Source organism: Cetorhinus maximus, chromosome 21 (assembly GCF_964194155.1).
Source record: "Cetorhinus maximus chromosome 21, sCetMax3.hap1.1, whole genome shotgun sequence".
Lineage (NCBI taxonomy): Eukaryota > Metazoa > Chordata > Chondrichthyes > Lamniformes > Cetorhinidae > Cetorhinus > Cetorhinus maximus.
In genome coordinates this window covers 43,501,230-43,516,907 of record NC_135899.1, presented here as the reverse complement: position 1 = coordinate 43,516,907, position 15,678 = coordinate 43,501,230, and the positions used below count along the sequence as shown (strand labels likewise).

At 45.9% G+C, this 15,678-nt stretch overlaps 1 protein-coding gene across 1 annotated transcript in view; it reads right to left on the bottom strand.

Moving 5' to 3' along the window:
• LOC144695862 (regulating synaptic membrane exocytosis protein 3-like) overlaps window positions 1-12,729 on the bottom strand; it is a 166,954-nt gene extending 154,225 nt beyond the window's left edge. The window contains exon 1 of the mRNA XM_078566904.1: window positions 12,664-12,729. Within this exon, the coding sequence (XP_078423030.1) occupies window positions 12,664-12,679 (16 nt within the window). The 5' untranslated portion in view covers window positions 12,680-12,729. The remainder of the gene's footprint in view (window positions 1-12,663) is intronic.
• Between the last annotated feature and the right edge of the window lie 2,949 nt (window positions 12,730-15,678).

The following is a 15,678-nucleotide window of genomic DNA, read 5'->3' as shown; positions in this document are numbered from 1 at the left end:
GGGTCTCTCATTTAAAACAGAGATTATGAGAACTTTTTTCTTCCAGAGTGTCATGAATCTACGGAATTCTCTTCCTCAGAGCACGGTGGAGGCAGGGTCATTAAATATTTTTAAGTCAGAGTTCGATAGATTCTTGACTACAAGGGAAGCAAAGGAGATCGGGGTAGCCAGGAAAGTGGAATTGAGGCCACAATTAGATTAGTCATGATCTTATCGAATGGCAGAGCAGACTTAAGCCCCAGCACTCATCCCTCCATTTGTCACTCGTGCACTCTACTTATTACATCCTGCCAACCCAAAAATGACCCATTTATGCCTACTCTCTGTTTCCTGTTAGCTAACCAATCTTCTATCCATGCTAATATGTTACTTCCTAGACTATGAGTTCTTAATTTTTGTAGTAACCTTTGATGTGGAACCTTGCCAAATGTCTTCAGGAAATCCAAGTACACCACATCTACAGGTTCCCCTTTGTCCATGTTGCCTGTTACTTCCTCAAAGAACTGTAATAAATCAGTCAAATATGATTTCCCTTTCACAGAACCATGCTGATTCTGCCTGCTTGCATTGAGATTTTCTGAGTGCCCCACTATAACCTCCTTAATAATAGATTCCAGCATTTTGCCTCTGACAGATGTTAAGCTAACTGGCCTATTCCTGCTCCTAACTTATATTCATGTGGAACACTGGCTGATTGAGGAATTCCCAGCCATGACCTTATTTGGATCACTGGGCAATTGGAGAGAGAAGGTCATGTGACAAGCTTATCCTTTGTCTGTTTTAAGTACCTGCTTACTCTACAGAACGAGATACGCAACCGAGATGCTGGAGGAACAAGACCTTAAGTGTGTTCCTTTTCTCTGTCTCTATTCAACTTCTAAGTTTTGAACCCTGTCTGCTGATTTTGGCTATACAGGTGCCACAGAAAAAGATTTAAAAAAAAACTCAATCCAGTGCTGTTGTCTCAAGAAAGACAGATAAATTGTCCGTCTAGATTTTTAAACTGCATCGATGCCGAAAATAGGACCACCAAATTCAGTGTGATGTCCAGCCGAGTCACCAAGCTTCAAGAGTCATATGGGCTGAAAACCAATGTGCTGTCAACTAACTTAAAATTGTCAGTCAGACTCGCAGTGTGGCACATTTACATGTATGGGAAGCTACATATATTAATACACAGGGCCCTGTTCTTTGCAGACAGAAAGAACATGCACACATATTGTGCCTGTTTCAGCTAAGCAAAATTAAGTGACAACCATTCTCTGGTTAATTCCCCAGTGCAATGTCTTGACCAATCATAGTCAAGCTGAAACAGAATTACCTGGAAAAACTCAGCAGGTCTGGCAGCATCGGTGGAGAAGAAAAGAGTCGACGTTTCGAGTCCTCACGAAGGGTCGTGTGGACTCGAAACGTCGACTCTTTTCTTCTCCACCGATGCTGCCAGACCTGCTGAGTTTTTCCAGGTAATTCTGTTTTTGTTTTGGATTTCCAGCATCCGCAGTAGTTTTTTGTTTTTATCTCATAGTCAAGCTGCCTGGTTTAGATTTCAAACAATGCTTGTCAGTTAACTGTCAGTCACCATTAGCTGGTGCATTATCCATGGCAACGCCACGACCAATCAGAGTCCATTTGCCAATCAATCGGCACTCTCTTCTCAATCAGTATAAATATATTGTTTCCCCTGACATTGGTATTTTCTTGCAAATTGTCCTGATGAGTGCAAGATGAAAAGCTTTGACAAAATGCCTCTTTTTTCAGCAATACTCGAGTTCTGTACTACCAAGTGACTAATTGTATAGGCCTTTAATTTTACTGGACTCAAAATTATTTAATCTATCCTCCCCACGCTGTAGTCTCTTTGTGTGAGTGAGTGTGCTTTTTTAAAATCATTTTCATTGGACTAGGTTAAATACAACTGAACCATCCTCTTTTCTTTTTAAAAGCTCAAGGAAACCGGTTTGGTTGTGTCTTTTATCATCATAGAGCTTAAACAGTTAAGCACTCACGTTCACACTATTTTATGCTCCCCTGCTGGATTTGCTGGTGGGGAGGGAGGGCCAGTAAAATTTCTTGGATGGCCTGCCCAACAGGCTTTAGCCTGCCTCAACCTCTCTACAATCTTACAGTGTGATGGGTGAGGCCTGGGCTGGCCCGTTCACCCTTGCCCCAACTCAGGCTCTTAAACAGCCAATTTATGACCACTTAAGGGCTGTTTCCTTAAGGGTGGGAAGTGGGGGAGGGCACCTCCATCAACAGCCTCCTTTCAACATCGAGGGCTTCCCCACAAGAAGGTCTGTTCCCTCTAGTGCTCCTTCCACCACACACCCCCCCACCGGCCTCTCCACCAACACCCCCCCACCGGCCTCTCCACCAACACCCCCATCGCCTTTCTGCCCTATCCCCAAGGCCTCACCTCCCCTCCCTGCCATGACATCCCCACACTTACCTGGAGTCCTGGACTTAAGATGCTGGGGACTGCTTGCAGTCTCAGTCCTGTCCACTGCAGCTTCTGGCGCTGCTGGGACTAGAGAGCTGCTGGCCAATCAGAATGGCTGGAAGCTCTCTGAGGCAGGACTTCCTCCCAAGTGAGGGGCAGAAGTCCTACCTCCAGCCAGTTAACACTTGTTGGAGCATTAAATGGCTGTGGGACAGCCAGTATTGGGGTATTTTTGCTACCGACTCCTCGAATGGCGGGAAGGGCCACTGAACTGGCAAGTATACCCTTTTTAAACAAAAAAACTGTTGTGGTCAAACGAGGAGAGGGACCCCTCCTCACCTGATCATAACAATTGATAATGAGACCACCTAGATAAAGAACAGATGTCTGCCTCTGTTGATACCATTGCCAGGACCTCCCTGAGTCTTTAATTCCATGTCAAAGTTGGATAGCAGTGCTCTGACCTGTTGGTGTGGGGGCACTGACTGACCATTCAGGCTCTGGCAGCCCACCTTCAGTGAGCGACTGATTCCATCCCTGGGATCTAGGCTGTGGTATACTGCGACCATCACAAACAGATAGGGGTTTCTACAAAGCAGAGTGGATCCCCAAGGTCTTCAGGACCCTGACTTGAGTACAGTTGCAGGGTTCTGGGCACCCTCAGGCATAACACCAAACATTGCCCATCCTCCCAGGGACTGTGAGTGTTGATAGGCTATCCAACTGTGGGTGGCTTCACCACTGATGGAGCTAATTTGATCTTCTTCTCAATTATTCTCTGTTCCCACAGGTAAATGCGCTGGTCATCAGTGCAGGAGTCAGCAGGGGTGCGGTGGTGGGAGTGTGGAGGAGGCAGGGTGGTCAGTCATCATGTCTGGGATCAGTGAACTGGGATCATTACTTGGTAACTGTGAGGCTCAACACCCTATAGAACAGTGGATTCATTGGTAAGTGCACCACTGTGGAAATCCTCCAATCCTAGAAGGTAATGGTCATAAACTTTAAAGCTTTGCAAGATCTTCTCATTATACTTCTGACAGTTGTCTATATTTACATATCAAAAGCTATTATTTGCAATAAAAATGCTGACATTTGCCTACCTTAAAGGCCTTCGGTCTCAAAACCACATCTTTTTCATTCGAAGAAAGTAATTAAAAAGATTCAATAAACCGTTCCTTTTCATAAATACAAAATGGCTGACAATAATGGCTTATAACATCTCCAAAAAGAGTAGCAAGCCTGAGGATTAGGAGGACTTTAGAATCCAGCAAAGGAGGGCCAAGGAATAGATATAGAAAGAGAAAATGGAATGTGAGAGTAAACTAGTAAGAGACAGATTGTAAATGTTTCTCTGGGAATTTAATAGCAAAGAGGTTAGTGAAGGTAAATGTGGGCCCATTTGAGACAGAGGCCTGTAAAATTATAAAATGGGATAAGGAAATGGCAGAGACATTATTCTGGGTGGAATATTCGCCATAGTTCCGGCTAATTTCCCAATGGGTGGGCTTTGCCAAGGCTCTTTTCCAGACCAGCAACATTAGCATCCTGCCTTCAGGGCCGGACTCCCAGACCAATTTGGGTGGGTGGTTGGGATGATGCTTCTATTCAGTCAAAGGGAGGATGTCTAATTAATGGACCATAGCATGGTTTAGAAGAGCTCACGAGAACTTCATTTTTGAGACCGCAGCATGCACAGAAATGGAGAGGAAACCTGGGAAGGCTGCTTGAGCAGTCTCTCACTCTAACTTGGAGGTCTTGCTGCAGGATCGGAGAAGCTGTGGTGAGGTGAACTCTCCCAAGGATGGGAGGAAGGGAACAACCTCTCCAACCAAGCAGGTGCTGATGCAAGTGGCCAGGGAGGTCAGCAGCAGGAGCGTGCTCCTTTCATCCTGGAGACACTGCATCAAGAGGATTCAGGACCTCAGGACGGCATGACAGGTGATTGGTATAACACTTTCAGGTGCCCAGTTGCACACTCTGACTTGTCCAGCATTCTCCTGCACAGCAAACCACTCATTCCTCCCTCTGCAGGTACCTCATATTTCCATCTGAGCGGCCAACGCTTATACTCATCTTTATCCTCTTGCCCTTTCGCACCCATTCCTCACAACCATTCTCCACAAATGATGTCCTTCCTGGCTCTCGACAAAGGCCATTACCAGCACTCACACCTCTCCGTGCACAGGAAGATAGCACACAGCCTGGCAAAAGGCAGTGACCCAGAGGAGGGCAGGGGAGCACTGTGGCCCTCCAATGACAGGCTTCTTGATGAACACTGGCAGTGTGTGTCCACTTGCTCCAATGGGAAAGTCTCGTTCTAAGAGGCTGCAGATATCGGCAGTGACTTTCCATAATAGCCTGAGCCTCCCGAGGCACCGATGCTCACAGATGCTGAGAAAGCTGGTCTTCTACCTGTAGACCCTGTGTTGGGGGTCTCGCTTCCTTTCAGCTGGATCTCAGAGTCCTTTCCATCTGCCCTGTGGAGGGACTTGTGGTTGAGGAGAAGCCACTGGTGCTCCTGCTGCTGCTGGAGCTTTGGAGAGGTGGATGGTAAGCTGCATAAGGTGACCATTTGCCATGGTGAAGGCAGGCAACAGGGAAATGCAGCTGAAGGTGAGTGAAGTGCTAGACTGGAGATGTGCCTTCCAAACAGTTAGCAATCACCTGCCAAGCAGTGAAAGCACTGAGAGGGAAGGGTGCTTTGAACAGCTGCCCCTCACCAGGCCATGGCTGGAGCTCTTCAGTGTAACTAATCAAAACCTTCCCAACTTGTCAGTTTCACTGAAGAAGCTCTTCCAATGGCGCACTTGCCTCAGTCACCCTGGTGAGGTGTAGACAGAGTGTGGAACCTGTGCACTGTTGGTAGAGAAGGAATTCAAGGTTAAAGAGGCTCTTAATTGCCTTTTTAATCACTTCAGTTGCTTTCCAGCCAGTCCCAAGGAGTTCCCTGCTGGACCTAAAGAGGGTGGAACCATGTCAGAATCCCAATTTCCAGGATTTTCCCACCCAACATGCTCCAGAATCTGTCTCCAACTGGCTGGGGAAATTCTACCCTTCACTTGTGTCTTCACATAAAAACATTCCATAAATAGTGGTGAATCAGGACTCGAGTAAAAATGAGGCATTTGGGGAAATTATTAGCAAAGAAATAGTAGAGGAAAGGTTAATGGGACTTAAAGTTGACAAATCCCCTGGAGTTGATGGCTTGCATCCCAGGGTTTTAAAAGAGGCATCTGCAGAGCTCATGGATGCATTGGTTTTGATCTTCCAGGATTCCTTAGATTCTAGAACATTTCCCATGGATTGTGGGGATTCAATTAGCTTAGCTGGCTGAATGGCTAGTTTGGTGCAGAGTGATGTCAATGGGAGGGGTGGGGGGATCAATTCCCATATTGGCTGCAGTGTTTAATGGAGGCCTCTCTCGTTACATTACCCACGCTTGATGTGAAGCAGTGAGATAACCAACTGTCTCTCTCTGACAGAGTGAAAGAGCCATGGTCCCTTGTGGACTATAGCTAATCACCTTCCATGGATGGCAAAGTGGTAAACATAATTTCACTATTTCAGAAGAGAAGCTGGGAAGAGTGTCCTGCAGTCAGCATCGCGGTGAAGCAGTCTGGGAAGAGTGTCCTGCAGTCAGCATCGCGGTGAAGCAGTCTGGGAAGAGTGTCCTGCAGTCAGCCTCGCGGTGAAGCAATCTGGGAAGAGTGTCCTGCAGCCAGGTTGAGCCAGTTGGGCCTATACTTATTGGAGTTTAGAAGAATGAGAGATGATCTTAGTGAAACAGATAAGATTCTGAGGGGCTTGACAGAGCAAATGCTGTGAGTATGTTTCCCCTAGTGGGGAATCTAAAACTAGGGTGAACAGTTTAAAAATAAGGGGTATCCCATTTAAGACAGAGATGAGGAATTTAATCTCTCAGAGGGTTGTTAGTGTTTGGAATCATCTGCCCCAGAGAGCAATGGAGCCTGGGTCATTGAATATATTCAAGGCTAAGTTGGTTTTTTGATCGACAAAGGAATCAAGGGTTGTGGGGGGAAGACAAGAAAGCCGAGTTGATCAGCTACGATCTTATTGAATGGTGGAGCAGGCTTGAGGGGCTGAATGGCCTATCCTGCTCCTAATTCATATGATCTTATGAATTTTTGTCGAAATCCGTCTTTTAGTTTTTGAGATATATTGTTTACAAACAGACTAACAAATGGGGGAAAACATTAACTTCACCCGCCCTTAGAGATGAAGATTATTATTTGTTACGGTAGAAGATTTAAAAAGGGGAACCTTGTTCATCAGTGTCTTCGATTGGGTCATTTGGGAAATTCATTGTTTTTTAAAGTTATTGGTCTCTACAGGGGTCATAACAACTGAATAGATGTTTGTTTTTATAACTGAAGGACCAATTAAGGGGATTGAAATTTTTTGAACAACAGTGTGGGCTGAGTCTCAGCTCATTTCTGTGCCACGGTCCAGTGATTTCATGAAGCTGCGATTACCAAAGCTTCCCAACACTGGGGGTTTCCTCGGCCCAAGTCTCACTCTGCTGTTGCCTAATCAATAGAAATTAATTGCTGTAACAGCTCCGTTACTGTTGTATCATGTGATTACCAGAATGGTAGAAGGTGGATTTAATGAACATTTTCTGTATAGTAATTCTATGTTCATACGTGACTTGTGATAGTCCTGAGTTTCAAGACTAAACCTGCCCAGAAAGATTTAATATGTATCTCCTAAATTGCTTATCACAATTTAAACCGATCACTTGCTGACAGCGACAGCCTGAACCTTTCAAACTGCTGGAGCTGGTGGTGAACTTGTCCACTCAGGGACTCTCCTGGCTTTGGTGTTTTAAATAAAGGGTCCTCGACTGACCTGATCATATCCACGTGTCAGGTCTGAGATTTGGTTTGGCGGAAAGCCAGCCGTTAAAGACTCTTTTCAGGTTACAGAAATCCTGCTTTTCAAAACAACCTGGCGTCCAAAATGGCTGCTGAACCGGGATCCTGATCAGCACCAGGTTCAAAAGGATTTAACACGCTATGTTTGGGGAACTGGTTAGAAAGACCTGTTAGATTAGGTAGAAAAGGAAATGACCATGAATAAAAATTAGGGCAGAGAGGAGGGTGACGTGAGAAAATAGAACCAGGATGGTTAGCAGAGCGAAAGTGTTTGAGGTTTTTAATGTGTGGTGATGCTTGTTGCTTTGAAGGTATATTTTAGTTCTTTTGTAATATTATAGACTGACCCTGTCACTGGTCTGAGTTCAGTCTTATACTGGTTCTTGTCTCAGTACAGTGCCCAGGATACAAATAAAATGATCAGCCCTGTAAGATTGCGACCTTTCCTATCAGCAGGCAGTTGAAGGGTTAAATAAAATCCAGGCCTAATTCCAAAAAAATTGTCAATAATGCATCCATAAAGAATCTCCTGGATGTTATAGGTTCCCTAGGGTGGAATTGGATGATCCTGATTTCACTGCGGAAAGAGCCTCCTCCTCCTCCTCCCCACTTGACCCAATCCAAACAGTTTGCTGTGCTTTCTCTGACTGAGAGTATGACAGGCAGGAAGACAGAACCCCTTCAATCTCAAAGAAAGATGTTGGGATTATTTGCCTGACCACAGTGCAGCTGCTGCTCGCTTTCCTCAGCCTTTGCTTTGCTCAGCTTTACCTTGTAGTGCCTGGCCCTGCCTGTTGCCATGGTAATTTCTTCTGCATTGCACCAGACTCCCTACAGTCAGCAGGTCTGTGGAGACACACAGGATCTGCCAAGGCTTTAGAGCAAGCTTGTCCTGCACTCTGTGCTGTGTGACAGGTGACAAGAAAGGTTGGTGATAGGCAAAGGGAATGGGAAATGTGAAGATTTAACTCACTCTGTCTTCCCCCGAAGATATGCAAATTTCTAGTAAGCACTGAGGCACACTTACTGCGCATTAGAGACATTTTTTTCCAAAGCATTTCGGAAATCAAAATTCCTCAATGTAGGAATGTTTCTTGTTGTACTTTAGACAGTGCCACTTGGGCTGGATTTTACACGACCCCGCTGGGTGTGTTTTCAGCTGGGGGGGTGGGTTGAGCGGGGCGGGGGGGTGGGGGCATGTAAAATAGTGCTGGTGCCCGCCCCACCACCTTCCCACCGAATCCCAAGCTCACCCCATAATACTGGGGGCGCGGGCGAGTGCCAAAATCAACAGCCCACCCAGCATGTTTAAATTTAAAAAAATCAAGGGTCAATTGAGTTTGTTAACAAGCCAATTGACCCCGATAATATGCTGCCCACGCCATAAAACAGTTGGCATGGGCAGCTGGGTGGGAGTGGGCAGGCCGCTTTTTAAAAATATTTCTAAAAGAGCGGGAAGGAAGGGGAGGCAACATCTTCGGTGGGGTGGGGGGGGCGGGTGGTGCTCTTTGCACATCAGGGATTTTGCACATCTCTTCCTACCCACCTGCTTTGTCAAACACACCACCTCTGCCCCCTCCACCTCCCTAAACTGCCCAAATCTGCCCTGTCCAGGACCCTGGACTTACCTGGCTCTGGGATCCATGGGCCTTCATCTCGGGCCTGCTGGCAGTCCCAGCAGTTCCCACTAATGCGTTCTTGGCACTGCCAGGGCTGTTGGAGCTGCCAGCCAATCAGATTGGCTGGCAGCTACTGAGGGCGCGACTTCTTCCCCAGGCAATGACTTGCTGGTATTGTCGCTGGACGAGTAATCCAGAGACCCAGGGTAATGCTCTGGGGACTTGGGTTTGAATCCCACCATGGCAGATGGTGGAATTTGAATTCAATAAAAACCTGGAGTTAAAAGTCTAATGATGACCATGAAACCATTGTCGATTGTTGTAAAAACACAACTAATGTCCTTTAGGAGAGGAAATCTGCCATCCTTACCTAGTCTGGCCTACATGTGACTCCAGACCCACAGCAATGTGGTTGACTCTTTACTGCACTCTGAAATGGCCTAGCAAATCACTCAGTTGTCTCAGTCTGCTAAAAAATTGGAAAGGAATGGTACCGGTCGGATTACCCGGCATTGACCTAGGCACCGGAAACGACAACGGCAAACTCAGCCCTGTCAAACCTGCAAAGTCCTCCTTACTAACATCTGGGGACCAAATTTGGGAGAGCTGTATCACAGACTAGTCAAGCAACAGCCTGACATAGTCATGCTCATGGAATCAGACCTTACAGGTAATGTCCACCATCACCATACTGGGGTATATCCCGTCCCACCGGCAGGACAGACCCAGCAGAGGTGGCTACACAGTTGTGTACAGTCGGGAAGGAATTGCCCTGTGGGTCCTCAACATCAACTCCAGACCAAGAGTCTCATTGCATCAGGTCAAACATGGATGAGGAAACTTCCTGCTGATTACCAGGCACCACCCCCCACACCTACCCCACATCAACTGATGAATCAGTGTTCCTCCATGTTGAACGCCACTTGGAGGAAGCACTGAGGGTGGCAAGGGTACAGAATGTACTCTGAGTGGGGGACTTCACCAAGAGTGGCTCAGTCACACCACTACTGAGTGAGCTGGCTGAGTCCTAAAGGACATAGCTGCTAGACTGGGCCTGCGGCAGGTGATGAGGGAGCCAACAAGAGGGAAAAATATGCTTGACCTCATTGTCACCAACCTGCCTGCCGCAGCTACATCTGTCCATGACAGTATCGGGAGAAGTGACCACCGCACAGTCCTTGTGGGGTCGAAGTCCCGCCTTCACATTGAGTTTGCCCTCTATCGTGTTGTGTGGCACTACCACCATGCTAAATGGGATAGATTTCAAACAGATCTAGCAACTCAAGACTGGGCATCCATGAGGCGCTGTGGGCCATCAGCAGCAGCAGAATTGTACTCAACCACAATCTCCAGCCTCATGGCCTGGCATATCCCCCACTCTACCATTAACATCAAGCCAGGGGATCAAGCCTGGTTCAATGAAGAGTGCAGGAGGGCATGCCAGGAGCAGCACCAGGCATACCTAAAAATGAGGTGTCAATCTGGTGAAGCTATAACACAGGATTACTTGCGTGCCAAACAGCATAAGCAGCAAGTGATAAACAGAGCTAAGCAATTCCACAGCAAATAGATCAGATCTAAGCTCAACAGTCCTGCTACATCCAGTCATGAATGGTGGTGGTCAATTAAGCAATTCACTGGAGGAGGAGGAGGTTCCACAAATATCCCCATCCTCAAAAATGGGGGAGCCCAGCATGTCAGTGAAACGATAAGGCTGAAGCATTTGCTACAATCTTCAGCCAGAAGTGCCGAGTGGATGATCCATCTCGGCCTCCTCCGGAGGTCCCCAGCATCACAGATGCCAGTCTTCAGCCAATTCGATTCACTCCACATGATATCAAGAAATGGCTGAAGGCACTGTTTACTGCAAAGGCTATGGGCCCTGACAATATTCTGGCAATAGTACTGAAGACTTGTGCTCTGGAACTTGCCGCACCCCTAGCCAAGCTGTTCCAATACAGCTACAGCACTGGCATCTACCCGACAATGTGGAAACTTGTCCAAGTTTGTCCTGTACACAAAAAGGAGGACAAATCCAATCTAGCCAATTACTGCTCAGTCTACTCTCCAACACCAGTAAAGTGATGTAAGGGGTCATCAACAGTGGTAAGCAATGACTATCTCCAACAAAAGAATCGAATCATCACCCTTTGACATTCAATGGCATTACCATCGCTGAATCCCCCACTTTCAACATTCTGGGAGTTATCATTAACGAGAAACTGAACTGAACTAGCCATATAAATACTGTGGCTACAAGAGCAGGTCAGAGGCTAGGAATCCTGCAGCGAGTAGCTCACCTCCTGACTCCCCAAAGCCAAATGCAAGGCACAAGTCAGGAGTGTAATGGAATACTCCCCAGTTGCCTGGATGAGTGCAGCTTCAACAACACTCAAGAAGCTTGACACCATCCAGGACAAAGCAGCCCGCTTGATTGGCACCCCATCCACAAACATTCACTCCCTCCACCACCGACGCAGTGACAGCAGTGTGTACCATCTACAAGATGCACTACAGGAATTCATCTAGGCTCCTCAGATAGCACGTTCCAAACCCACAACCACTACCATCTAGAAGGACACGGGCGGCAGATAGATGGGAACACCAGCACCTGGAAGTTCCCCTCCAAGCCACTCACCATCCTGACTTGGAAATATATCGCTGTATCTTCACTGTCGCTGGGTCAAAATCCTGGAGCTCCCTTCCTAATAGCACTGTGGGTGTACCTACACCACATGGACTGCAGTGGTTCAAGAAGGCAGCTCACCACCACCTTCTCAAGGGCAATTAGGGATGGGCAATAAATGCTGGTCTCGCCAGTGATGCCCAAATCCCATGAATGAATAAAACAAACCCAGCTCTGCATCAGAAGTTGTGGGTTCAAATCCCACTCTAGCGACTTGGGCACAAAATCCAGACTGACATTCGAGTGCAGTAATGAGGGAGTGCTGCATTGTCATGGGTGCTTTTTCTTGGATGAAATGTTAAACAGAGATTGTCTGCCTTATCAGTTGAAAGATCCCATGAGGCTATTACTACATTATTATCTGGCTATTATCATATTGTTGCGTGTGGGATCTTGCTGTGTGCAAATTTCCTGCTGCATTTCCTACATTACAACATTGACTACACTTCAAAAAAGTACTTCACTGGCTGTGCTTAAATAAATTGAACTTTGGTACCAATATTGAATCCGCATAATTAAAATGTATTTGTTAATACCACGTTACCTACTATTTTCAGGGTTTGTTGATTTTTTTTGCTGGTTTTAATTGGTGGGTCGTGTGATGTTCTGTGTTCAGTACCACTGACCAGTATTTAATGGAGGCAATGTGGGTCCTGTCCATCAGCTGGAGAGCGAGTGAGACCCTCACATTGCCTCTCTTCAGGAAGGCTCACTGCGGATAAGGCGCTGCTGTGGCCATTAATTGCCCACTTAAGGGCCTTAATTGGCTAGTGGGATGGGAAGGCATCCACAGGACTTCTTGCCACTGACTTAATTGTGGTAGAGGCAGGAAGGTGGTGCGGTCCCCACCTGCCAGATTAAATGCCCTCACCACCAAACTCGCCATGGGATGGGCAAAATATTCCACCCACTAGTGTAGGCAGTGCACTCATCACCTGAGACCACAGTATTGTCATTAGTATTCCTTGTAAACATGTCACATCTCTTGCTCCTTTTATCTAAGATGAGCCAAGATAGGGAACTTACCGCGTGGGGCAATCATGGGTGCAAGCCAATGACCTACGATCCCTTGGCACAGGACAGCAGAGATATTCTTGGGAGCTAAAAGAAAGCAAACAGGCAAGTTGTTGCATTGGCTCTACACACATGCAATAATTTTACAGTTTCTTCACAGCGAATGAAGTGCTTAGTTTTGCAAGACAGAATAATCCGAAAATCATTCTGCACTCTGTGAGAAAGATTTACATTTTATTTAGCACCTTATCACATTACTCAGCAACATCACAAAGGGCTTTACTAACAGAGATTGGTTTTCAGGAATGCTGTCATCAAGTTCCCTTTCGAGTCACACATCAGCTCAACTTGGAACTATATCACCATCCCCTCATTGTCACTATGTTCACGACCTGGAACTCCCTTCCTAACAGCACTGTGGGTGTGCCTATACCACACAGACTACAGTGGTTCAAGAAGGTGGCTCACCACCATCTTCTCAAGAGTAATTAGGGATGGGCAATAAATGTAACCTCACTAGTGATGCTCACATCGCAAGGACAAATAATGAAAACATCAATTAATTACTTCAAGTACATTAAGTATACAGTCAAATTTTAGGGTAGATGCAGGAAGGATGTTACCCCTGGCTGTGGGGGTATAGAACCAGGGGACACAGTCTCATAATAAGAGGCAGGCCATTTAGGACTGAGATGAGAAGGAATTTCTTCACTCAGAGGGTGGTGAATCATTGGAATTCTCTATCCCAGAGGGCTGTAGAGGCTCAGTCATTGAGAATGTTCAAGACTGAGATTGATAGATTTCCAGATATTAAATATATCAAAGGATATGGGGTTGAGGTAGAAGATCAGTCAAGATCTAGTTGAATGGTAGAGCAGGCGCAAGGGGCCGAATGGTCTTCTCCTGCTCCTGTTTCCTATGTTCTGATGTATAACAAGATGCCACAAAGAGCAATAAGATGACTGGCCATTTCATCTATTTTCTTTTGATCACATAGATTATTGGCCAAAACATCTAAATATCCTGCTTTCTTTGAATAGTGCCATGGGATTTTTCAGGTTGAGGTGAGAGGAGAGACAGGATCTTGGTTGAACATCTCATCTGAAAGACAGCACCTCCAACAGTGCAGCACTTTCTCAGTACTGCACTGGAGTGTCAGCCTAGATAATGTACTCAACTCTCTCAAGTGGGACTTGAACCCACTACTTTCTGGTGTGGTGACAAGAGTGCTACCATGAGCCACAGTTGGCAGCTTTGAGATAAGAACAGGGGATAGAATGGGATGAGGGATGGAACCGTCAAACTCAACCTCAGTATGGAATACACAGTCTTTATTTTCTCAGGATCCTAGTGTGCAATAGTTGTGCACTACTGCGGCTCACTTTAACACAGGGTGGGCACTGAGTCATTGGGGAACTGTGGTTACTGTTTAAATATAGAACGATCAATACAGTAACTTTAGGGGTATCATGAGACCTGCACTGCGCTGATACGGGTCTCTATTTAAAAATATTTTCTCTGGCGTATAACCTAAATGCACTGTTATTATTTAAAGAATATTTTGGTTGTTTCAGCCATTCTGGACAAAGCAACTATTGTATAGAAAATGAATAAGATCTGGCTTTGAACAACTGCAGTTTTTTCCCACTTTAAGGTCAGTATGGTCTGCGTGTAAATTGCTGCATAAAGTGAACACTCAGTTCTTTCACCATTCCTAATAATTCAGTGTTTCTTCCAACACAGACAGCAAGTGCAAGTGAATCAGAGAACTATTTAAAGGAGACGGACACTATTGCAAAGTTTTCCACCAAAGTGTTGAACAGGACCTTGCAAAAGACTTGATCACAGGGAAGTATTGGATGAGTTCAAATCATTTTGTTTCCAATGGATTGATATCCGGTCTGGTCAGTGTGAATCACGTCTAGTCAGTTCCCACTGGTCAGACATGAGTCAGGTTAACACCCTGTCCTCGTAATCAGGGAATTCATAACCCATCTGCTGGCTGTAAAATCAGTGCAAGGAATGGATTCCCTCATTGTACCCCTGGGCACAGGGGACTGAAGAAACCTTCATCTGAGTTTATTGCGCTCTTCAATCACTCTGTGTACAGAAAAATTTGCTGATATCAGTCCCAACGGTACCTTTCACTAGTTCAACCTCCAAAGCTTAATTTAAAGCAATATTCCAGGTTACCCTTTTCTATACCCTTAATGTCTTCTATCCTTTAAGAAGATCACCTCACAGACATCTCCCTTCTACGTTGGAAAGTCCTCCTTGCATTGCTCCCAATTCTTGTCTGTGCAATGTGATCTGACCAGAGCCTTATTCAGTTTGACAAACACCTCCTCTATGTCACACCCTCCTGTTCTGGCTGCTGTAGATCAACATCATATTGACTTTGTTGATTGCTGCTGTACATTGGTTGGACATGCTGAGTGTTGAGGTAACTCAACACTAGCTCTCCTATTCACAGAATACATGTGTTGTCTTTTCTTCCTTCCGATATGCAGCACATTTCGCTTGTCTGTATTCAGTTTTATCTCCATTGCTCTGTTATCTTCTATATTTTTCCCAATTCATTCTGTAATTTGTGAGCTGCCTTGTCTGATTCCATTCTTCCTCCTAAGCTGTTACAATTTGCAAATTTGGCCATTTTCAAAGAGTTTCTGATCCATCTATTTCCTCCGTATTTACATGACCTGAGCTGGACTCCATGTATGTAGACATTTTGCTGCTTTTGGTCCTTGCTCAGCTCCTCTGCCACATCTACACATGCAAAGAGAGCTTACTTTTCTTTATTCATTCACATGATGTGAGCATTGTTGGCTAGGCCAGCATTTATTATCCATTCTTAATTGCCCTTGAGAAGGTAGTGTGCTGTCTTCTTGAACCACAGCTGAGCATGTGGTGTAGGTACACCCACAGTGCTGTAAGGTAGGGAGTTCCAGAATTTTGATCCAGCGACAGTGAAGGAACAGCGATATGGTTCCAAGTCAGGATGGTGAGTGGCTTGGAGGAGAACTTCTA